At 41.7% G+C, this 25,804-nt stretch overlaps 1 protein-coding gene across 10 annotated transcripts in view; it reads left to right on the top strand.

The window, feature by feature from the left end:
• Positions 1-25,804, top strand: part of LOC149323640 (amyloid-beta A4 precursor protein-binding family A member 1-like) — a 120,199-nt gene that overhangs the window by 80,848 nt on the left and 13,547 nt on the right. For 7 of the 10 annotated variants that reach the window (XM_089490495.1, XM_089490435.1, XM_089490501.1 and 4 more), the window contains exons 5-11: positions 4,368-4,513; positions 12,687-12,719; positions 21,249-21,335; positions 21,916-21,948; positions 22,040-22,225; positions 23,458-23,637; positions 24,249-24,461. In XM_089490495.1, coding sequence (XP_089346621.1) covers positions 4,368-4,513; positions 12,687-12,719; positions 21,249-21,335; positions 21,916-21,948; positions 22,040-22,225; positions 23,458-23,637; positions 24,249-24,461 — 878 coding nt within the window. The remainder of the gene's footprint in view (positions 1-4,367; positions 4,514-12,686; positions 12,720-21,248; positions 21,336-21,915; positions 21,949-22,039; positions 22,226-23,457; positions 23,638-24,248; positions 24,462-25,804) is intronic. The other 3 variants (XM_089490478.1, XM_089490476.1, XM_089490486.1) reach the window with 3 other exon arrangements.

Below are 25,804 nucleotides of genomic sequence, written 5' to 3'. Positions count from 1 at the left end.
TCTCTTTGCTTCTTCTGTGCTGAAATTCCCCTATTCTGTCCTCTGCTCCATTTTCCTCAGGTTGAGCACCCTTTTACTTTTCTGAGAAGACTGAGGCGAAGAAGGTGTTGAGTAATTCTGCCTTTTCTCTGTCTTCTGTTAGCATTTTGCCATCTTCTCCACGTAGTGGCCCTACCATTTCCTTCTTCTTCCTTTTGCTGCGGACATATCCAAGAAAGCCCTTTTTAGTGTTCTTAACCTCTCTAGCAAGCCTGAGTTCATTCTGCGCTTTAGCTTTTCTGACTTTACCCCTACACATGCCTGCTATTGCTTTGAATTCCTTTTTTGTGATTTCTCCCCTTTTCCATTTCTTATACGTGTTCCGTTTACAAACTTAGCTCAGTTGAAAGTTCCTTAGTCATCCATCCTGGTTTCTTGAGACACCTCCCATTTTTCTTTCTCACTGGAACTGTTTGAAATTGTGCCTTCGGTATCTCCCTTTTGAGAAACTCCCATCTGCCCTGAACTCCCTTCTCTTTTAGTATTTCTGACCATGGGATCACCCCCAGTATTTCTCTAAGTTTAGTGAAATCAGCTCTCCTAAAGTCTAGAATGCGTGTCTGATGATGCCTAGCTTCTCCTTTCCACTGTATAACAAACTTCAGGAGTACATGGTCACTTCCAGCTAATGATCCCACCACTTGCACCTCATTAACCAAGTCATCCTTGTTGATTAGGATCAGATCTAAAATAGCTGACCCCCTGTTGCCTCTTCCACCTTTTGGAAAATGAAATTGTCATTGAGGCAAGTGAGGAATTTGCTAGACCTTGAGGATTTAGCTGAGTGAATTCCAGCAAATATCAAGATAGTTGAAGTCACCCATCACTACTGCATCTCTCCTTTCTGAGTGTGTGGTCATCTGTTCTAGAAAGGCATCATGCAATTCCTCCATCTGACTGGGGGTTCTGTAGTAGACTCCCACCATAACATCCTTGTTGTTTCCCTCCCCTTTAATTTTTATCCAGATGCTCTCCACCTGGTTGCCGGTATTGATGTTCTGGATCTCTTCAGTGGTATAAATATCTTTGACATACAGTGCTATTCCTCCTCCTTTCCTGTTTGGTCTATTTCTCTTAAAAAGGTTATACCCCTCTATTTCTACATTCCACTTCTGAGACTCCCACCAGGTTTCAGTGATGCCTATTATATCATATTTGCTTTGTTGTACTAGAAGTTGAAGTTCATCTTGCTTATTTTCCATGTTCTGTGAATTAGTGTAGAGAGATTGCAGACCATGGGTCCTCTTTACTTGCTACCTGTGCAAGTTTTTTTGCCTCCCACTGTTGGGTCCTTGCACTATTTGTCTTGTTTCTTCTATGTCAGTTTGACTATTTTCTCCATCCCTTTCGCCTTCCATAATATTGTCTCCCTCCCCCAAGGAACTCAGTTTAAAGCCCTCCTGATCACATTCTTGAGACTGTTAGCAAAAACATTTCTTCCAACTGGCATGAGATGCAACCCATCCGTTGCAAGAAGTCCCCCCTCATGGATCTGCAGCCCATGATCGAAGAATCCAAATGGTTCTCGGCGGCACCATCTGCGGAGCCAGTTGTTCACATCTGCTATTTTCCTCTCCTTTCCTGGACCATGTCCTTCAACTGGCAAAAGAGACGAGATGACAACTTGTGCATCCATTTCTTTCAGCTTCCTACCAAGAGCCTCATAATCCCTTCTGATGTTCTGAAGGCTGTGTCTTGCAGTATCATTGGTTCCCACACGGACCAAAAGGAAGGGGTATTGGTCAGTAGGCTTGACCAGTCTTGTCAGCCTCTCGTCACATCACGGATCTTTGTCCTGGGGAGACAATGCACCTCTCGAGACATCTTGTCAGGCCTACAAATCACTGCTTCTTTACCCCTCAGCAAGGAGTCGCCCACTACAACCACACGCCTCCTCTGAGGCTTAGCAGCGACTATTCCCTCGGGTGGGACTCTCAAGATCCCCTGCTCTGTGCCTGAAGTCTGTCGATGCTACTCTTCCTTGTCCTCCTTGATAAGGGAAAGAGCTTCAAATCGATTCTCTAGCTGCAAAATCCCAGAACAATCCCTTGTTGGCCTAGTTCTCTGTGTGACATTCTTCCAGCTGTCTGCCTCCTATGTATGTGAAGTGATCTCCTCCCCCCCAGCAACTTCCTCTGTGTGATCCCCATCCAAGACCGTTGGTTCCGTTCTGTCCAGAAAATCCTCTTGCTCCTTAATATGCCGAAGTGTAGCTACTCTGGACTCCAGCTGCTGGACTTTCTCCTCCAGGAGTGCTACCAACTTGCATGTGGTGCATGTGAAGTTCTCCACATCTGTAGGTAAGAAGGCAAACATCCCACAAGTGTTGCAGGTGACTGCAGCAGTTCTGTCAGTGTCCATACGGAGAAGTCTTAAGTAATTACTGAAACAGGACTGTGGGCTTCCTCCTCCAAAAATCCTCCGGTAAATCCTCTTGGGGTCCGGACCCCCCCCCCTTCCGTTAGAAAAATGAATGGTGTGTGCTGCTGCGCCACCGCACCCAAGCCCCAATATAATGGTGGCACTTAGTCTGGACCCCCCCTTCCTAAAATCCTGGCTATGTCCCTGCACCAAGGCCCCTGATGACCTGGCCTTATCTCTGAAAGTGAGTTCAATCAACTCAGCCTCTTCTGTAGTTCTCTTTGGATGAAAAAAAAAATTCTCTCGCCTCACAGATGTGACTCCCAGAAGCTCCACCCCCTCAGCAACAAGCACATTCTCCTAAGGGTTTAAAAAAATTCAAACACTCACTACTCAAAATGGCCGCCCAGCTACTTCTCTCCTCCTCCTCTCTATGGCAATATTGCTCATTCCTTTTGCATATGCCAGTCAATATTTCCCTTTAAAAAACAAACACAAACCCCCGCCCCAATAACAATTGGTCCTTTGGGTCTGACAATTGCCCAGCAGTTGGTGGTTGCAAACAAAGCCCAGCTCATGCTTTCTTTGGATCTGGAAAAGATCCAAAGAAAGCTCCTCGCAAGTTGGCTACTGTGCATGCTTGAAAAAGTCGAGTTTGCAGTAATGTGTTAACAGCTTAATCAAGCATGGCTTTCTGTCGTGGCCCAAAATTTTGAAATATTACTCTTGATTAGTAGAATGATGGACTAAATACCTTAAAGATACCAGATCGCATCTGATCTTGGAAGCTAAGCAGGGTCAGCCTTAGTTAGTATTCAGTGGAAAACTGCCAACGAATACAAGGTGCTGTAGCTTGTATTTCAGAGGCAAGAACTGGCAATACCATATCTGAGTATTCCTTGCCTAAAAAAACCTTATGAAATTCTTGGGGTCGCCATAAGTTGACAGTCTACTTGAAGGCATGCATACACACAGAGTGAGGTGGGTGTAAACATTCAACCCCTTGACAGACTTCTTCCCAACCATCTCCCTAACCCTACATGACTTATTTTTTAATGCTTTTACACTCGTCCCTCCACATTTGTGGCTTTGACTTTTGCAGATTTGCTTATTCACAGATTTTATTAGTATGTTATCTCTAGAAATATCTAGATCCTCCAGCACAACTCTATGGTCAACTGTAACCAAAAGTCACACTGAAGGACCTAGAGATTCCTAGAGAGAACACTCCACTAGGCATTTGTCGCTCCTCCAGCACAATTCTGTGGTCAGTGTCTGGCAGATGTTGACCACAGAATTGCATTGAAGGACCTAGAGATTCATAGAGAAGTGTTCTCTCAGGTAAAAACATAGTGTTTTTGTTATTTGTGGGTTTTCCACATTCATGGGGGTCCTGTGTCCCTAACCCCAGCGAATGTAGAGGAACAAGTGTATTTCCTCACCAGTCATTCATTTAGAAAAGAAAAGAAAAGCAAGCAAACAAGCAAGCTACAATTTGGAAGGAGAATATCATGCGTAGAGTAAGCTAATATACAGAAATGTATTTAATTTTCTTATTGTACACAGCTTTGATTATTTTGCTTGATATTACTTTATGTTTATGCTTTTGAGGTTAGGTAAGTGAAAGGGTCTTGTAGGGTGGGGGCATGTAAGAGCTTTGCACTTTTCTGAAAAGGAGAACGGGGGGAAATCCATTCAGGTTGTTTTGCTTCAGGGTGAACTTTTGTCTTGACAGAATGAGCAAATGTAAGAGTCACATTGGATTATCAAGTGCAGTCTCTGCAGCAGAGAGGCAGGTCCTTTTCTGTCTCCTCTAATTGTATCTGATCTTTTGCTATCATGAAGAAATTCAGCCATTCCAAAGCTGCCATTGCAGTCTTCACATGCTGGCATCAACAATGACATATTTTATTTCTTTACCATTAGTATCATTATTTGCTCAATAATTCAGTTTTTCTGTACTGCAGTTCCTGGACCCTGTGATCCTGAAGACTTAATTGATGGAATCATATTTGCTGCCAATTACCTTGGCTCTACTCAGCTTCTTTCAGACAAAACTCCATCCAAGAATGTGAGAATGATGCAGGCTCAGGAAGCTGTAAGCCGAATCAAGGTGGGGAATCTATCTTGCTGTATCTTGCTATTGATATTTAAAAGCTGCAGCTGGTGAAAGGTGCATGCCTCAGCTCCCTTCTGAAAGATACTTCAATAGTGATTTTATAATTGGACTCTAAAGCCTTGATAGGTCATCTGTTTGTATGCAATATGTTGATTTCATGCCTGTGGGTAGAATTATACAAATTTGGGAAGTATTAAGCATCACTTATAAAGAACATCTGGGGAAATTAATATTTTTGTACTTCTTCAAAACATTACAGATCATCCAGCCCCACCTGCTCTGTGCAGAAATGCATGCATGCAGTGGTCTGTATGCTCTTCTGTGCTTCAGGCTCACGGTGGATTGATGGCACTGTAATCCAACCCATTCTTAGTAAACTTTTTTATAGTCAGTGATAGCAAATACAGGGCAGCATATTAAATAAATGCATGACCCTAGAGTGATCAGTGGGAGCTAGAGAGAGAGAGAGAGAGAGAGATGTTTAAAATTTATGTATTTTCTAGTAGATATCTGATAAATCCAGGGTTTATAAAAAGTACAGACTTAGGTGTATTTTAAAAAATAAGCTTTTTAAAATGAAAATGATACTTTACACAATATATCCCTAGGAAACATATTTCATGATGGTCTACAGAGTTTACAAATAATTCAATGGTTATATTTATCTTGGCTCCTGATTTGTGCTGTGATTCACAAATGAGCTGACAGAGTCTGTGGTGGCAGGCATTTGCCTTAAAGGTCTTGTCAGTGATGCAAGAAAACGTTACCTTAGTATTATCAAGATCTGGCACCTTGTGGCCACTGCATAATTGTGTTATTGGAAAGATGTGGGGACCATTTATAATACAGGGCCATTTGGTTGCAGGAGTGTGTATTTTGTATAGGAACCACTTGCAAGATAAATCTTTCCCAACAGCCAATCTAAACACACACCCTTAGTAATGGTAGGACAACTGCTAATTGCATCACCACACCTAAAGCAACCTTAGAAGAGTGTGTTGCAATGGCTTATGTTGTGTACATTGAGGCCAAGTGAACTGAGTATAATTACATCTGGCATAAGACTCCCAACTGTCTGTGGATCACTAGTTGATTGTCATAAGTTAATTCATGGGCATGCATATACTTGTGTGTGTGTGTGAGAGAGAGAGAGACAGACAGACAGACTAATTAAGGCCTCATTCCAACGTGTTTCTGATGAAATTACATTTTAGAAGATATGAGGCTGCTTCAAAATAAGGTACAGTTGGCCCTTCTTATACACAGATTTTTTAATACATGGATTCAAGCATCCACGGTTTGAAAATGTTTTTAAAAAGTATAGATTTCAAATATCAAACCTTGATTTTCCATTTTTTATAAGGGACACCATTTTGCTATGTCATTATATTTAATGGGACTTGAGCATCCATGGATTTTGTTATCCACGGGGGATCTTGGAGCCAAACCCCAAGTAGTATTATATAAATTCATATATAGATATGCTTATACATAAATCTAGAAGAAAATATAGGAAAACAGACTAATGGGATATTACATTCATGAAGCTATATCCTTAATCGCTCAGTTTAAGATTGTGATACTCAGAAGCTAGATTTTAGTTAATGGTAATGACATGTTTTATGTTGTTTGTATTTGTTTGTCAGGATTATATGTTTGATATGTTTGTTTTAAACCTGTATAAAACCCAATAAAGATAATATAAAAAAAGAGTAACAAATTATGTGTATCTGGGATGGTAGTACTGTGGTTCCCCCACGTTTGCCAGGATTAGAGGTGAAGGACCCCCATTAATGTGGGAAAACCACAAATAAAAAACACACTGTTTTCTTTTACCTAAGAGAACACTTCTCTAGGAATCTCCAGGTCCTCCAGTGCAACTCTATGGTCAACATCTGCCAAAGGTTGATCATAGAATCATGCTGGAGGATCTACAAATGCCTAGAGAAGTGTTTTCTCTAGGAACGTCTAGGTTCTCCAGCACAACTCTATGGTCAACATCTGTGCTGTGCTGGAGGACTAGAGATTTCTATAAAGAACATATTAATCAAAATCATAAATAACCAAAACTGCAAAAGTAAAAGCCACAAATGTGGAGAGCCAACTGCAGTGAAATATTTAATCTTCATTTTAAGAAAAGGGGCAGTGTGGCGTGGTCTGAATGTTGGACTGACTCTGGAGAACATGGGTTGAATCACCACTTGATTATGAACACTCACTGGGTGTCCTTGGGTAAGTCACATTCCCTCAGTCTCAGAGGAAGGCAAAGGCATCCTCTGCCTGAATAAATTTTGCCAAGAAACCCTGTGATAGGGTCATCTTACGGTTGCCATAAGTCACAAACAATTTGAAGGCACAGAACAACTTTTTAAGAAGTAATTTTACTGAATGTTTTTCTCATGGCCAATTAAGTACTTGGTTACAGGAAACAATCATTATTAAGCCTCATTGATTTCAGTGGGAATGTTACTTTGATCTCTTTCACAGAAATCCATCTTATATAAAATTGTGCAATATTCGCAGAAGTATGGACAGTATGCCATAACAGTAAAATGAATCCATTGTTTAAACATGCAAGTATTTTGTTTCAAGAACAGTTCAACAGAAATGTCCCAATCGCCCACTTAGAAATAATTTTGCTATTATTTATTTTTTAGTTCATACCTTAGTTAAGTTTCTGCAGCCCCTGAATAAGATGAAATGATGCAAATATCTTGTATCCCTACATTTTGAAATCAAGATTCGTGTCATCATCATTTTCTTTGCAGCAGATTCTTCATCAACTACCCTGCAGCAGTTCCTGGTGGGAATGGCTGGTGAACTAGCAGGATTGTTGTGACAATATCAGTAATTTCAGTGATCTGAGTCCCTAAGTGGAGGTGAATTCCAGAGCCTAAAATCAAATTACCAGGCCCATTGAGTCAATAGGACTTATATAAGTGTTGATTATACAAGTCCCAAACATAGGCTTGTTGGGGCTAATAATTTAATTTTGCCCTGAGAGATTTTGTTCCCTAGTCCCTCTTGAAGTTTTTGTTCGCTTTGAGATACCAGAAAATATTCTCATTGTATAAAATGAGGGTTGTGTACATCAGAAGAAGAAAAAAAATCTTACCCTGCCTTATTATCCACTTTGAATGGAAGAACCCCTGAACATCAGTGTGACCCCTCTCTTGATGTTAATGAGGGAACATTTCTCTTTGTGTTAACTGTATGCATTTCAGAAACGCTCTGCACAAAAGTTGTGAATAGAGCAGCAACGTATACATTAAAACATCCTCTTTAAAATAGTTCCCTCTGGAGCTACATTACTGTTTTCCCTTCATGGCAAGCCTGTCTACTTTTTCAGTCATCTCTCTTGTGCTATGCCTCACCTTTCTTGTGAGAGACTATCATCAGCCCTTAATAATCTTTTTCTAGATAAATAAAGTACTTAACAACTGGTTGATTTGGAATTTAGCTTAAGCAGATCAGTTGATGTTTTGACTGGTTTCAGTGGCTGATGGGCAAGAGACTAGAAATATCCAGTTCTAGCTAAAATACTCTGCTTTGTTTTTATTAAACATGTTTATATCTCACCCTTGTATAGCATTTCTCCCTGTAATTACTGCATGACTTCTTTTTGTTAACACTTTCTTGAAGCTCAGGAAAACATTCTTGATTATAGGGATTTTAAAAAAGCTTTGTGTTTACCAATGGTCAAGATATAGGCTTGTGTTAATATTTGTATTCTGTATACCTCCTACTATTTAGAATAATATCTTGATCTCCAGGCAGTTTAACACAGAGACTTGGGTAAGAGTTAGGGTTTTATTTGGTGTTTTGGCTTGTAACAATGTCCTCGTTTAGAAAATGGTCCCACAGAAGACATTTGTGTTCTGGTTTTAAGTAAGGACTAGTGCTGTGTGCATTGTTTCTGCTGGTGCTTTTGTATAGTTGAAAGCAAAATACGAGCTCTCGTCTGTAAAAAAATCTCTTTCTTTCAACTCAGGTACTTGGTAGCTATTTATACCAGACAGCAGGAACAGTAGACAGTTGTCCATGGTCATACACACTACCATCTTCCATATGAAATAGTTCTGCAGCTTTGTGGAAGTAGTAATGTATTGAGATTCTCCTTGCAATGGGAAGAGGATCTATATGGCAAACCACCTGGCTGAGGATGTTTCAAGTAGCCACTGCATAATTGTGTTATTGGAAAGATGTGGGGACCATTTATAATACAGGGCCATTTGGTTGCAGGAGTGTGTATTTTGTATAGGAACCACTTGCAAGATAAATCTTTCCCAACAGCCAATCTAAACACACACCCTTAGTAATGGTAGGACAACTGCTAATTGCATCACCACACCTAAAGCAACCTTAGAAGAGTGTGTTGCAATGGCTTATGTTGTGTACATTGAGGCCAAGTGAACTGAGTATAATTACATCTGGCATAAGACTCCCAACTGTCTGTGGATCACTAGTTGATTGTCATAAGTTAATTCATGGGCATGCATATACTTGTGTGTGTGTGTGAGAGAGAGAGAGACAGACAGACAGACTAATTAAGGCCTCATTCCAACGTGTTTCTGATGAAATTACATTTTAGAAGATATGAGGCTGCTTCAAAATAAGGTACAGTTGGCCCTTCTTATACACAGATTTTTTAATACATGGATTCAAGCATCCACGGTTTGAAAATGTTTTTAAAAAGTATAGATTTCAAATATCAAACCTTGATTTTCCATTTTTTATAAGGGACACCATTTTGCTATGTCATTATATTTAATGGGACTTGAGCATCCATGGATTTTGTTATCCACGGGGGATCTTGGAGCCAAACCCCAAGTAGTATTATATAAATTCATATATAGATATGCTTATACATAAATCTAGAAGAAAATATAGGAAAACAGACTAATGGGATATTACATTCATGAAGCTATATCCTTAATCGCTCAGTTTAAGATTGTGATACTCAGAAGCTAGATTTTAGTTAATGGTAATGACATGTTTTATGTTGTTTGTATTTGTTTGTCAGGATTATATGTTTGATATGTTTGTTTTAAACCTGTATAAAACCCAATAAAGATAATATAAAAAAAGAGTAACAAATTATGTGTATCTGGGATGGTAGTACTGTGGTTCCCCCACGTTTGCCAGGATTAGAGGTGAAGGACCCCCATTAATGTGGGAAAACCACAAATAAAAAACACACTGTTTTCTTTTACCTAAGAGAACACTTCTCTAGGAATCTCCAGGTCCTCCAGTGCAACTCTATGGTCAACATCTGCCAAAGGTTGATCATAGAATCATGCTGGAGGATCTACAAATGCCTAGAGAAGTGTTTTCTCTAGGAACGTCTAGGTTCTCCAGCACAACTCTATGGTCAACATCTGTGCTGTGCTGGAGGACTAGAGATTTCTATAAAGAACATATTAATCAAAATCATAAATAACCAAAACTGCAAAAGTAAAAGCCACAAATGTGGAGAGCCAACTGCAGTGAAATATTTAATCTTCATTTTAAGAAAAGGGGCAGTGTGGCGTGGTCTGAATGTTGGACTGACTCTGGAGAACATGGGTTGAATCACCACTTGATTATGAACACTCACTGGGTGTCCTTGGGTAAGTCACATTCCCTCAGTCTCAGAGGAAGGCAAAGGCATCCTCTGCCTGAATAAATTTTGCCAAGAAACCCTGTGATAGGGTCATCTTACGGTTGCCATAAGTCACAAACAATTTGAAGGCACAGAACAACTTTTTAAGAAGTAATTTTACTGAATGTTTTTCTCATGGCCAATTAAGTACTTGGTTACAGGAAACAATCATTATTAAGCCTCATTGATTTCAGTGGGAATGTTACTTTGATCTCTTTCACAGAAATCCATCTTATATAAAATTGTGCAATATTCGCAGAAGTATGGACAGTATGCCATAACAGTAAAATGAATCCATTGTTTAAACATGCAAGTATTTTGTTTCAAGAACAGTTCAACAGAAATGTCCCAATCGCCCACTTAGAAATAATTTTGCTATTATTTATTTTTTAGTTCATACCTTAGTTAAGTTTCTGCAGCCCCTGAATAAGATGAAATGATGCAAATATCTTGTATCCCTACATTTTGAAATCAAGATTCGTGTCATCATCATTTTCTTTGCAGCAGATTCTTCATCAACTACCCTGCAGCAGTTCCTGGTGGGAATGGCTGGTGAACTAGCAGGATTGTTGTGACAATATCAGTAATTTCAGTGATCTGAGTCCCTAAGTGGAGGTGAATTCCAGAGCCTAAAATCAAATTACCAGGCCCATTGAGTCAATAGGACTTATATAAGTGTTGATTATACAAGTCCCAAACATAGGCTTGTTGGGGCTAATAATTTAATTTTGCCCTGAGAGATTTTGTTCCCTAGTCCCTCTTGAAGTTTTTGTTCGCTTTGAGATACCAGAAAATATTCTCATTGTATAAAATGAGGGTTGTGTACATCAGAAGAAGAAAAAAAATCTTACCCTGCCTTATTATCCACTTTGAATGGAAGAACCCCTGAACATCAGTGTGACCCCTCTCTTGATGTTAATGAGGGAACATTTCTCTTTGTGTTAACTGTATGCATTTCAGAAACGCTCTGCACAAAAGTTGTGAATAGAGCAGCAACGTATACATTAAAACATCCTCTTTAAAATAGTTCCCTCTGGAGCTACATTACTGTTTTCCCTTCATGGCAAGCCTGTCTACTTTTTCAGTCATCTCTCTTGTGCTATGCCTCACCTTTCTTGTGAGAGACTATCATCAGCCCTTAATAATCTTTTTCTAGATAAATAAAGTACTTAACAACTGGTTGATTTGGAATTTAGCTTAAGCAGATCAGTTGATGTTTTGACTGGTTTCAGTGGCTGATGGGCAAGAGACTAGAAATATCCAGTTCTAGCTAAAATACTCTGCTTTGTTTTTATTAAACATGTTTATATCTCACCCTTGTATAGCATTTCTCCCTGTAATTACTGCATGACTTCTTTTTGTTAACACTTTCTTGAAGCTCAGGAAAACATTCTTGATTATAGGGATTTTAAAAAAGCTTTGTGTTTACCAATGGTCAAGATATAGGCTTGTGTTAATATTTGTATTCTGTATACCTCCTACTATTTAGAATAATATCTTGATCTCCAGGCAGTTTAACACAGAGACTTGGGTAAGAGTTAGGGTTTTATTTGGTGTTTTGGCTTGTAACAATGTCCTCGTTTAGAAAATGGTCCCACAGAAGACATTTGTGTTCTGGTTTTAAGTAAGGACTAGTGCTGTGTGCATTGTTTCTGCTGGTGCTTTTGTATAGTTGAAAGCAAAATACGAGCTCTCGTCTGTAAAAAAATCTCTTTCTTTCAACTCAGGTACTTGGTAGCTATTTATACCAGACAGCAGGAACAGTAGACAGTTGTCCATGGTCATACACACTACCATCTTCCATATGAAATAGTTCTGCAGCTTTGTGGAAGTAGTAATGTATTGAGATTCTCCTTGCAATGGGAAGAGGATCTATATGGCAAACCACCTGGCTGAGGATGTTTCAAGTAGCCTGCACTTAAATAAAGCCTAATTATCTTTATAACACTTATTTCTGTATAATATGCTTAGGATAGGATGGGAAATATCAAAATATTAGGGCTCAATTGCTCTTTTCATTTCCTCTGAATTAACAGGTGGTATTTCTTATACAACAGCAGTGTAGCAACAGACAAATGCATCCCATAGGAGCAACTTGTGACCCTCAAGAGTTGTTGGGTGGCAGCTTCCTTCAGTCCTAGCCAGGTGGGTAGGTCAGTGGTAAGGGATACCAGGAGATGCAGCCCAACAACAGCTGGAGGTCAAAAATTGTCTGGGTTTACATTAATAGAATAATCCTTCTTCTGATAGCACAATCACCTTTAAATTGAAGGAAGTCTTCTTTTTTTTAAAGTACTCATTAATGGGCAAAATGTTTTCCTTTTTTTATGTCTGTCTCAATCTGTATGTCTGTACAGGCTTACTTTACAAAACATAATCTACTGTGTAGCCTTTTAAATATAAAACAGAACTAAAAATTCACCAGGTGACAGTCGCAGTCTTGATGACGTAGGATCCCTGCTTGATTTGGAGTTGCAAGTTCTTCTCTAACCATTCTCCTATCTCTGTTTGTTACATGCTAAGCAGATGGCACAGAAATTAGCCAAAAGCAGAAAGAAGGTGCAGTACAACCTCATCAGCTTGATGTTTTGCCTGTTTTTGTTGGGTTTTTTTTTCTTTTTACATTTTTTCCTCATCTTCTACCTTTCATTTTCACATATTTTTGAAAAAAAATCTGTATCCAGCAAGCTTTTTCTTCAAATTTGTTTAAACCACCATATAAATTGACACTTCAGATAACCAGTTGCTTGGTTTGCTCTTCTCTGTTACATATCATTAGCCATTTCATATTAGAATGATAGGATAATTAATAGATACAACCGAATAAATAACAGGATATTCCTAGACGTACCTTCAAAATATAGCGCTAATGGATAAGTGTTTTATCATATGGCATACTTTTAAAAGCAATTTTTATTTTCTCTTACCTTGTATTAAGAGGTAGTTTGATTTGACTTATGAATTTTTCAGATTGCTGGATGCAAAAAAAAAAGTGTAATTGTATGCACACAATTAAATTCTAAGACTACTAACTGCATAGATACTGTATCTGGAATTTGAATAGAATTTGAGGTGCCTCTTTAAAAAGGGCCAGGGGTTTTTCTTGGACAGAATTGTACTTACAGATGTTCAATATCAAATTAAATTCTAAGGGATCTTGTAGTACCTTTGAGACTAATTGTGCCAAAACATTGTAGCATGAGTTTTCATAGACTTAGTCTTCCTCACATACAGTATATGAAACCTTATGCCACAACTTCTTTTGCACAGTTAGTCTCAGAGGTGCGACAAGATCCCTTTGCATGCTGATATTCATACTAACATGGCTATGGCCCTGAAAGTAAATGCTGTTATAATTCTGTTATTTGACAATAATGACAAGAACTGCATTGTTAATTTTTGATTCTTTCCAGTGACTGAAATGTTTTGGGTGGGGGAGGCAAGGGCTGATATATCTTTTTGTAGTTCTTGTGACTTTCTTTGTCTGAATCTTCCCACCAAAATCTATCTTTCAGTTGCTCATACTGAAATAAATGTAGGGGAGTGTTTTTCAAAGGATATGAATGAAAAGGATGAGTCTGCAGGTTTTCACAAATGCATTGAAAGGGCTTTCTTTATATGAAAATCCTTCTAGGGGAATGAGTGGTGAGCACATATGTATCTTTAAGCTTACCTTCCTCTCCAGCATGCAACACCACAGTTTCATGTCCATCAAGGCTCTGCTTGAATCTGCTAACCATATTCTAATTTGGAAAGGATTGAATTTTGCTTCCCCACTAACCTACCATGGGCTTCACTTCTTGAAAATACTGTTTTCACACTTTTTCAAAACCCGAACTGTTGAGAGTTGTCTCCAGCTTGGAGTAGAGGACACCGAAGTGCGCCACATAAAGCCCTTGTACTTTTCTCTAGAATATAACCTTCTTCTTCATGGTCTCTGTCCCTCATACAATTGGGTATTGCGCCTGCGCAGAGACTGCATTCAGAAGCTGAAAAGCTGAGCAGATTGGCAGGAGCCCCACCTACTCCTATGCACTGAGCATACCCAGTCCCACCAATCTAGCTCCTCCTTCAGTTCTCTTTTGTCCACTGCAAGAGAAACATCTCCTTCTGTTTGCTCTTGAGCTGTGTAGATTTCTACTGTATGGGAGACTTTTTGTCTTTTCTCCCTCTTTTTTGAGCATAGCCCTCTAAAAATTTTGATTGTTTGTGAGAGCGAAGTGTTGCCAGCCCAGATGGGCCCACCACTTCTAGGCCTCTTATGGCCACCCTGTTTAAACATTGCTCTGAATGTGACCGAAAAATTGCTTTCAATAAAGGTCATTCTAAATGCCTTTTTTGTTTAGGGGAAGCCCATATTTCTGATAGGTGCCCCCATTGTAGAGCTTTCACTGCGGTGACTCTCTCCAAACTTAAATCTTTCTTGTGGGAGCACTCTCTGTTGCCCAAAAATCCACTTTGGTTGTAGATCCTTTCGGAAGAATTCCCATCCACAAACTTCCATGAATTCTCAAAATTTCAAGGCCTTCTACGTCGACAAATGCTACCCCAAAGTAGACTTCAACATCGACCGCGATTCCTGCATCAGCGACATCGACGTCGATAGCCTCGATGTTGCAACCATCTTCTTCAGAGTCTTCTTTGCCTCAGGAGGTCCCCTCTGTCTCCCAACAGAGACCTCAGAAAGCCAAGAAGAGGCCTGACTCATCTCCTGCTTCCCACGACCAGCCCAGGAAGAAGTCTAAACCTAAGGTGGCGGCTGCTCCCTCAACTATTTCAGCCCCGACGTCAGCCTCCTCTTCATTGTCTGCTCCAGCATTGACATCGTTAGCTTTAGCTGCAGCTAAGCTTGACTCCTCGTTGGCTTTCTTCATGCCTGCCTCAACATCAGCGGATGATTTGCCTTCCCCCATCCTGGTCACTGTTTTAGACTTGGCATCGGGGGCTCTGGCTCTGGACTCAATGTTGATGGCTATCTCTATGCCTATGCCATTACCTGTCACTACTCTGGTCCCGCCGACAATCTCTCCTCTGCCTCCTGTCCCAGCTACGTTACCGGCACAGATCCTGGCAACTATATTGAGAGCATACAGACTCTCCTTTTTGCCTCCACCTCCACCTCCTCGAAGGCAGCCACTGACCAGAGTCCACAGGTCCCCTTCACCTCAAGACCGGGACGGATACAGATTCAGCTCGCCTCATTCCTCGGGATCCTATGTCGCTCGTCATCACGCTGAAGAATATTGGAGAGAATGGCCCTCATCATACAGATCCTACTGTCCTTCCTATAGAGTTCAGTATCATCACCGCAATCTCTACAATGACTCCCCTTCTCGCTATTGACACTCCTCTTGCTCTCCTCCTCGATGTCGTTCTCGATCACCTTCTCAGCATCGTTTTCGATCCCACTCTCTTAGAGATAATGGCCACTATCGTGCCCCGTCGCCACCACCTAGAACTACAGCCACTGTCTCCCACCCTCCAGCTTCACTCATTCGCTCTACAGTGGAGACCCTTGTCTTGACTTCGACCTTGACATTGATGGTGATGTCCATCCTGTCAGTAATCCTGATTGTACCTTCGACGTCGATGGTACCGTTGTCAATTCCTCAGGTAGTTCTATCTGTAGCCCTCTCTGTACCTACAGTGTTACACTCTACTGAGGAATCCACATATGAGCCAGAGCTATCCCCTCACTCTCCATCACCGGTGATAGCTTCTCCTCAAGAAGAAGTTGAAGATACCATGCCTCAGTCTCCCGTCGAGGACATTCATCTTTTCTCAGATGTTGTTAACAGGATGTCCAGGGCCATATGTCTCCATATTGACCAACCTCCTAAACCTCCTAGGGACCCAGTTTATGGTGTTTTGCCTGTTCCTAACCAGCCGGCGACCCTTCCATTTTTGGCCTCTTTGTCTGATGTAATGGCCATATCATGGCACAAACCTGTCTCTGTGCCCCTGGCGTCTAAGAAACTTGAAGGCATATTCAAGGTTCAGCCGGATACAGCTCCATACCTCTTCACCCATCCTGCACCCAATTCTCAGGTGGTGGAATCCACAACAAAATCATCAGGCAAGACTCATTCTGCCCCAGTAGACAAAGATGGCAGATGTATGGACATCTTTGGACACAGATTCTACTCTTCTGCTGCCCTGAATGCCAAGGTCGCCAACCTCCAAGCCTGTATGGGGCCTACCAGAAGTTTCTTTGGGACAAGATGGCTTCCTTCATCCCCTATTTGCCTGAAGAACAAAAATCTGCAGCTATGGATTTTTATGCTGAGACCTTCTCTTTGGTTAACCAACAGCTCCACTCAGCCAGACATGCCGTCGACTGTTCGGCTAAAATTATTTCCAGTGCCACAGCCCTTCGCAGGTTTGCCTGGCTGAGGTCCACAGATCTTACTGATGAAGCCAGAAACAAAATTGAAGACCTTCCTTTTGGTGTTGAGGGGCCTATTTGCAGCCAATACAGACGACTCTCTTGGCACTCTGGCCAAAAATCGTCTGACCAGTAAACGCCTTGGGTTGACCACGAATAAACAACAATTCAAGAGACGCCAAAGGCATAATAGATCAGCACCTTATTATTATTCTCAACCACGTTCCAGAAACTCATCCCAATATAAGGTCTCTTCACAACAGTCTTCAGGAAGACCCTATAAACAACACAACAAAACAACAACATCAAAATCAACAACAGTCTTTGAAGAAACCTTCTTTCTCTTTTAAGTCCCATTTTTGACAAGTCCACCGAGACGACAACACCATCATCCATCCTCTCTCTCCCTCTGTCTGCTCCCTGACCCAGACTATCCAGCTTTTATAACCAATAGTGCTGAATCACCTCTGACACCTGGGTCCTTACCATCATTCGTTTGGGTTACGCCATAGGATTCTCAAATATTCCTCCACGCGGTGTTTTCTGTTCCACTCCGTCTTCCCCTACTCTCCAGGAAGAGATCTTCTCCCTTCTCGACAAAGGTGCCATCCAACGCATTCTACCCAGTTGCAGGCTGGACGGCTTCTTTTCTCGGTACTTCACAGTTCTGAAACAAGATGGTAGGCTTCGTCCCATTCTGGACTTGAGAGGGGTCAACTCTTACATCAAGCCTCCCAAGTTCAAGATGGTAACTCTCCAGTCAATTCTCCCCTTCCTCCATCAAGGAGATTGGTTTGTGTTGATGATCTGAAAGATGCGTACTTCCACATCAGCATCAGACCACAACACCGCAAATTTCTCTGATTTGCTGTCCATGGAGATCTCTTTCAATATACCATTCTTCCCTTCAGCCTCTCCACCGCCCCACGCGTGTTCACCAAATGCATGGCAGCAGTCATCTCTCCCCTTCGAATACAGGGAATAATGATTTTTCCATATCTCGACAACTGGCTGCTGGTGTCGTCTTCTCGAACTCAGTTGTTCAGACATTCATGTCACTTTTGTCAGGACCATGTGGCACACTTGGCCTGGAAATGACATGGATGTGGCCACTAGGTGGAACTGCAGCAGAGGTTACAACAGTTCAAGTGGCAGGTCTGCATGAGTCAGCATTTGGGAGCTGTGCATCATGGGACATCTGATGCAACATGCACAGCAGGTGAAGTCAGTCAAGGGGTGCAACATGGGATATGGTATGATGCAACCTGCCCTGGGGATGAAACCAGCAAAGTTTCATTGGTGGCATGTCTATCACATGACTTCACAGAAGACCGCCTATAAAAGGGAGAAGGTGACATTGTTGGGTGGTTGTGACTGGCGAAGGAAGCACTTTGTTTGTATATAGAGCTGTGAGTATCCAAAACGACTGTTTGGTACTCTGTGCTATCCTGTAAATAGCTTGCAACAAGTGATTAAAGCCCTCTTGTTTGATGGAGAGCCTTGCTGTCCAGCAGTGTTATTTCTTCAAGCCGGGAGCTCAAGTCTGAAGCCTTTGCAGACGTCTCTCCAAGAGCCTTCTCGTGGCATCCTGCCTGCGTGGATCAACTCTGCACATGGTCGTAGTGGACACAGTGCGTCTCTCTACGCCCCAACAACTTTGTCTCTCATCACCAACTTGGGCCTCACCATCAGTCCCATCAAGTCTATCCTTCAACCAGTCAGAGTGATAGAATATCTAGGTACATCTCTAGACTCTTATCATGGCACGTGCCTAACTGCCTATCAGAAGGGCAGACTCCCTCTGGGATCATCTCTGTCTGGTCCTCTCCAAGGTCCATCCTACAGCAAAGGATATTCAGCAGCTTCTAGGCTACATGGCATCCACCACAGCTGTGGTCTATCTTTCCTGCCTGAGGTTCAGGCCCCTCCAAAGATGTTTTCTTTCTGTCTTCAATCACCTCACAGACAAACAATCCAAGAGACTTGTCATTCCCCAACAGGTCAAGGACTCTCTCTTCTGGTGGCTCGTACCTGACAATGACCTCAAGGGGATGCCCTTCCAGGCCCCAGAACCTTCTACAATGGTCACCACAGACACATCTACAATGGGCTGGGTGCTCACCTCAAAGATCTTTGCGTTCAAGGTCGTTGGTCTCCCTCGGAGAGAGAGATGCACATCAACGCCCTCGAACTGCGATCAAGGCCCTTCGAACCCCATCTTCTTCACAGAGTTGTACAAGTGGTAACAGTCAACACAACAACAGTCTGTTACATCAACAAACAGGATGGCACACATTCCTCTGTCCTACTTCATCTAGCGCCCAACAGCTTTGGACTTGGTGCCATAATCGCTCCATCCACCCAGTGGTGATTCACCTTGCCGGCAAAGACTCTCTGCAGGGACAAGGTCCTTTAACACGAATGGACACTGTCTGCTCAAGCCTTCCAACTTCTCTCCACCTGATGGGGGACTTCATCCTTGGACCTCTTTGACACCCTGGACAATGCCCAGTGCCCACAATTCTGCACCAGGGCAGGCAGGGGATACGGCTCCCTGGGAAATGCATTCCTACACAGTTGGAACCGAGACTTCCTCTACGCCTTCCCTCTGCTACCACTTGTAGCAAAGATTGTGACCAAGATGACCAGGGACAGAGCCAATGCAATTCTGCTGGTCCTCTTCTGGCCAAGACAACTCTGGTTCACCCCCCCTGCTCCACCTGTCCAGGAGTCAATACTTCAAACTCCCAAGTTGGCCAGACCTTCTGTCTCACTCTCACGGAGCGGTCCTTCATCCAGACCTCCTCAGTCTACACCTGACAGCTTGGAGGACCAGACCCTGAACTCTCCTGAATTGCTCAAGGTCTTGTCAGCCTCTAGAAAAGACTGTACTAAACTATCCTACTCCTACAAATGGAATTGTTTTTGTGAGTTTGCTACAGCTAGAGCTGAACCCTCCAGTCCTGTGAGTCTTTCTACAGCCTTACACTTCCTTTTACACCTTCGTGATCAAGGTTTGGCCTTCTCCTCCCTCAAAGTCTATTTGTCTGCCATTGTCACCAACCAGCCTCCTGGTTCGCCATCAGCTCTCCTTTTCACAGACTATCAAAAGGTTCTTTAAAGGCCTCCATCATCTCTATCCTCCAATGCCTCCTTTGGCCCCGGCATGGTCTCTCTCTTTGGTGCTTACGCAGCTAATTAGGAGTCCCTAGGAACCTTTGGGTTCAGCCTCTCTGATACTGTTGACACTAAAGATGTCTTTCCTTGTGGCCATTACTTCAGCCAGACATGCTTCTGAACTGATGGCACTGCACTTTGACGAGCCTTGTCTTGTTTTCCACAAAAATAAAGTGGTCCTCAGGCCTGACATTTCATTTCTCTCGAAGGTGGTCTCCCCTTTCTACCTTTCTCAAGACATTGTGCTACCCAATTTCTACCTAGATCCATCTATGCCTCTGGAAAAGACTATGCACATGCTGGATGTTCGCCGTGCTTTGGCTTTTTATGTTCAACGTTCTGCAGAGTTCAGGTTGACCAACAAGCTGTTTGTTTGTTATGGTGGTTCCAGGAAGGGCCACCCTACTTCTTCACAGAGATTTTCAAAATGGATTGCTCAGACTATTTCTTTGGCTTATGAGTTGGCCAAATACCTTCTTCCTGTTGGTGTACGTCCTCAATCAACCAGGGCTGCCTGATGTCCCTCTGCCTGATGTCTGTAAGGCAGCCACATGGTCTCAGCCTTCCACTTTTGTTTGGTACTACGGGCTTGATTCCAGATCTCGTTGAGATGCCAGTTTTGGTCATGGTGTTCTTTCCTCTATTTTGCAGTGACCTTCCCACCTCCTTAAGTTAGCTTTTTAGTCACTCAATTATGCGAGGTACAGAGACCACGAAGTAGAAGAACAGGTTACTCACCTGTAACTGTGGTTCTTCGAGTGGTCATCTGTGCCCTCACACAAATCTCACCCTACCTCCCCCCAGTCAGGTCCCTACCATGTTTTTACGGCAGATTTGAACTGAAGGAAGAGCTAGATTGGCGGGACTGGACATGCTCAGTGCATGGGAGTAGGCGGGGCTCCCACCAATATGCTCAGCTTTTCAGCTTCCGAATGGAGTCTCTGCGCAGGCACAATACCCAGTTGTGTGAGGGCACAGATGACCACTTGAAGAACCACAGTTACAGGTGAGTAACCTGTTCATCCCTCCAGAAGTGGCAGCTCTCCTTTTTTGAAGGGAAAAAAATCCCAGTGAGCGGAATCTGGGGGCCACTAAAACATTCAGAGAGGGGCATGTGAGGCTTGCAGGCTGCGTGTTACCCATCCCTGCTTGAAAGAAGGTTGTGATTAGCAGCTTTCATGAGATGGCAGGTACAGCCCTGGATGGTACAGTCCTTTCTGTCGACAGCAAAGAAAACCTTCAGTGTCATACTGGGGAGAATGGTGTTTACATGAACAGAAAAATGGGATGAGGTCTCACAGTTTTGTGTACAGTACAGGGCTCTAATTCACATTTCAGTCCTGTATATAGTTTCCATACCTTTCTGCTTATCATAGCTTCTGCAATCTAATATTACATTTTGCACTGCTCACTTGGTGACTGTGTCTTAATGCTGTTTTGATTTGTGATTTAACACCTTATGTGTAACTTAAACCTTCTCTTCAAATGCTCCCCCACCAATTAATTACAGCTGACTTTAATTGCAGGCTCCTGAAGGTGAATCTCAGCCTATGACAGAGGTTGACCTCTTCATCTCAACGCAAAGGATAAAAGTGCTCAATGCCGACACTCAGGTCAGTGAATGTCAGTATCTGCATGTCTGAAATACTGGAAATGAATTATGTCATTAAAGCAGTGAGGAATCCCACACCTGTTTATTTCCATTTATATTTTGTCATAAGGTAATTTCTTTTGGATCCTTTATAAGAAGTGAAATGAAGCAATAAACTATTTCCCCAAACTATTTACAAGAGAGATCATCAATATTGCTTAACAATATTGCTTAATTTTTTGTATCTTCCTCTTGTCCACATAACAGCTTGTTTCCCAATATAAGTCGACATAGGTTTTTTCAATTGCTTGTTATTAAAAAAGGCAAGAATGAAAAGTCATTCTAACAAATGCCAGTTTAAGAAAGAATAAAATGCTGTATTTTTTAATGATTTTCATTTCTTTAGTTTTAAATAAGCATGTTTCTTTTCTATATCAAAAAGTAATATCAAAGTTAATATGGATAGAAGTATAATTCAGACATACAGAGTTGACAAGCTGATAAACTCTAACATTCTGCAAAGCGACCAAAAATCATGATCTCATACTGCCAGAATTCACAGTGCGGCAGGTGGGAACTTCTACTCTTCTTTGCTTTTGTAGGAGGTGATGAAAATTCCCTTTAATTTGGAAAACGTAAGTCTTTGTGTGTTCTGAATGCCAACTGTTATTAAATTCTTGTGTGTCAGTGACAATGAACACTAACATGAGGATTTGTCTTCTCTAGGAAACTATGATGGACCATCCTCTGAGGACCATTTCCTACATTGCAGACATTGGGAATATAGTTGTATTGATGGCTCGCAGGCGAATGCCAAGATCTAATTCTCAAGATAACGTGGAGGCATCTCATCCCTCTCAGGATGGGAAGAGGCAGTACAAAATGATCTGCCATGTCTTTGAATCTGAGGATGTAAGGATGCTTTTTGTTTCTGCATTAAAAATGAGCATAGAATTGTCCCAGAATCAGTCACCAGGGATATTTGAGGCAGCTACTAAACAATGAACGTATAAAAGTGGACTAATTCTTGCACTGAGCCCAATATGAGAGAAGGTGATCCTTTTGCTTAGATAGATTGGTGATTAGTCTAACCTTCTACAGGTTGTAGTAGCTCATATTTCACGGATCATATTTCAAAACTAACTGAGACAGGAAAAGCAAGATAACTGGATAAGTTATGAGTAGACCCAGAAGGAAGCAATTGGATAGAAGATGGTAAAATGCTTCCATGGATGCTGTTTTGCTTCTTATTTTAATGTCAAGTATTGTTGGGTGAGGCTAGATCATCCCAGGTGAAAGACCAAAGTGGGTTAAGGTGATCTGTTGATTCTGCTGTGAATTAACAGGGATCCTAAACAATAAACCTAGATCTGCTTACCTGTGCTGTGTAGGACCTCCCTAAAAACTCCATGATCCCTCTCACTAGAATCTACTTTCAAAGGGCTCTCCTGGGCCTAAAATGATCCAGGGGAGCCTAAAACCAGGTTGAAAACGCCTCAACACCACCTGAGGATATTTGGAGGCAATAAATGATATTTTTTTGTTGGTGGTGGTGGTGGTGGGTGCAGACTCCAAGGTCTCCTGGGGTACTGATACAGCCTCCTAGACTTCCATAGTTGTCCAGCCTTGGACTAGAGCCTTGTTTCTAGTTTGGGATTCACAACGGCCTGTTACAGACTGCCAAAATAAAGCTGCTTCGGGTCTCTTTGGAGGTATGCTATTTAAATGATGCAGGGGTCCTAAGAGTCTGGAGGTCGCACCAAAGCCACACTCCATTCCTAAGCACCGGAGTGCAGCTTTTGGTGCAGCTTCCGGATTCCTAGGATGCATGCATCATTTAAATGGCATACCTCCAAAGAGACCCGAAGCAGCTTTATTTTGGCAGTCTGTAACAGGCCACCATTTCTGAGATCTCTTCTAGGGACTTTTACTGAGTTGTGGGACTTAGCAACTATTATACTAAAGAGTCTGCTCAATGTACTATAGCCATGATGCACCATTGTGTGGTAGTACCTCCGCCCTCCATTGATATCTGTTTCAAAAGGACTTGTTACAACCCTTTCTGGCTTCCACTTAATATTCTGAACTAACTGGGTGCATCTGATTTTGTTCCTCTTTCTTTCCCTGTTTGACATCTGCTACAGGCACAACTAATTGCACAGTCCATAGGCCAGGCATTTAGTGTGGCCTACCAGGAATTCTTGAGAGCCAATGGAATAAATCCAGAAGACCTGAGCCAGAAGGAATACAGTGACCTGCTCAACACCCAGGACATGTACAATGATGACTTGATCCACTTCTCCAAGTCTGAAAACTGCAAAGATGTATGTTCCAATTTTAGATACAATACCATTGACTGAATAACACCTCTTACAAGCCAGCCTAGTGCTAGTAACAATTATATAGACAATAGTCAATAGAGTTCCTCATGAAGGGTTGCCATCCAGAATCCTCAAGCTCTAGGGATACCAAAAGCAATATTTTTCCTCCCCTCAATTTTTTGAAAAGATGGAACAGATAAGACTAAATTTATGGGCACTGGACTGATTACCATATGCTATGTACTCTGTTTAAGAAACAGCTTTCAAATATTTGGCATGCTGCACGAGTGCAGTGTGACTGAAGAACATAAACTGTTAATGCAATCAGCAGCTTCACTTCTGTAGATATAACAGGGTTTTCAAGAAAGCTTGTGGGTTTTTCAAAAAACACAAGTCCATATGTTTGAAGCGGGTTTTGCCGAATAAAATGCTAAACTCTACACTTAGAAGAATAATGTTACAAAAGCTGCAATTTGGAGTCATTTAAATCCGTAGTAATAATGCTGTTGTGTTTCCTTGCTTTATTCCACTCCATTATTGTACACATAATAACTTTATATATTCCTTTTCAATGAAATAACTTCTGTTCTCATACTTTGTTTCTCCCAATGCAGGTTTTCATTGAGAAGCAGAAGGGGGAAATTCTGGGTGTGGTGATTGTAGAGTCTGGATGGGGCTCCATCTTGCCTACAGTTATCATTGCCAATATGATGCATGGAGGACCTGCTGAAAAGTCTGGAAAGCTGAACATAGGGGACCAGATCATGTCAATCAATGGGACCAGTTTGGTGGGCTTACCACTCTCAACATGCCAGAGTATCATAAAGGTATAGAAAAGGCACTCAGTTTAATGTGAGGGTCCAAACCCCAGATTCACCAACAAAGTGGGGAGATGAAGTATGTTGGTTCTGTGGCAGGCTAAAGGGGTGTGATGCTTGAGCCTGGCGGCAGTTTTGCAGCCTTCTGTTATGCTTAGAGCTCCATGTATCTGTCTCTGTACCTCATGGCATATCAGTGCTATATTATACCTGATTTGCTTACAATTAGGAGATTGGAATGTATTGCTCTGGGAATCAGTTCTATGAAATCTGTGGGCATAATGCTCTGATTGGTCTTATAGTTCTGTTTTTATCACAATTAGCTATTGCTGTTCCACTATTCTTTCTCAATCCCTAAGGATTACTATCCTATGCTTCTATCATGTTGCTATTGAGATGCCACCATGTCTCCAATTCAGAGTCTTACTTTTGCTACAAGATCTTTCAACTGTTATGCTTCAGTTTTCTGAAAAGATTGTTTCTGACCCACAGATTGTCACCCTGAAATGTAAACTTTACATACTTTTTGTACATCTATTTCTAAACTATATATTGGGGTGATACCTGGAGTAAGGCTAGAAGGTTAGAGACTTGATTATGTTATGTTGAATGTAATGGTTGCTAAAGGATAGTGACATAAGGCTAGCTGTTTTGGTGTGAAATGCACAAGTGATGCAGTGCTTAGTTGCACAGTGATGTGATCCAGGATTTTCAATTAGTATTTTTATTTCAGCTCTTGCCAGCAGCTTCTTTAGAGTAGGTGGCTGATGAAAAGCATTGCTAGGAAGCTTATTAATAGCTTAGCAAGATGTGGTGAATTGTATATATAGATACACTACATCTTAGAACTTCCTTTTATTTTTTCCTAACTGGAAAAAATTTAGCCATAAATTTAGCCTTCGCTAATGGGCAGACATATGGTGCACAGATGATGTATGAGCCTGGATATGGACAGTGCATTTTGGGTTATAAATAAAGTCCAACCACCCAAAATGGAAGCTACAAAACAGAATGAAAATGTCTTATGGCCTTGGTGTTTCGTTGTGTGCCAGATGGCTGCTGGTTGGCCTTTCTTCATATCAGGGTTGTATTTTTATTTACTGTCTTGGCTTCCCACATCCTTATCCATCCTTCTTTGCTTGATTAACAAGCAAGCTGAGCACAGTAGCGTATGTGGAGATGAGAAAGAAACCGTTTGACATTTGGAGCTCTCTGGGGGTTCATTTCACATATAGCCCTTGTGAATATTGATAGGCAGGTAAGGCCACTGGCAGGGAAATGGACTGCAAATGGAAAGGTTAAATGCATGAATTGATCTGTGGTGTGGGTAGTCACTTCAGGCAAGCGACTTT

This window comes from Sceloporus occidentalis, unplaced genomic scaffold (genome assembly GCF_023333645.1).
Source record: "Sceloporus occidentalis isolate IW3139 unplaced genomic scaffold, rSceOcc1.0.p SCAF_1, whole genome shotgun sequence".
NCBI classification, from domain to species: Eukaryota; Metazoa; Chordata; class Lepidosauria; order Squamata; family Phrynosomatidae; genus Sceloporus; species Sceloporus occidentalis.
This window is presented reverse-complemented; position numbering and strand designations above follow the sequence as displayed.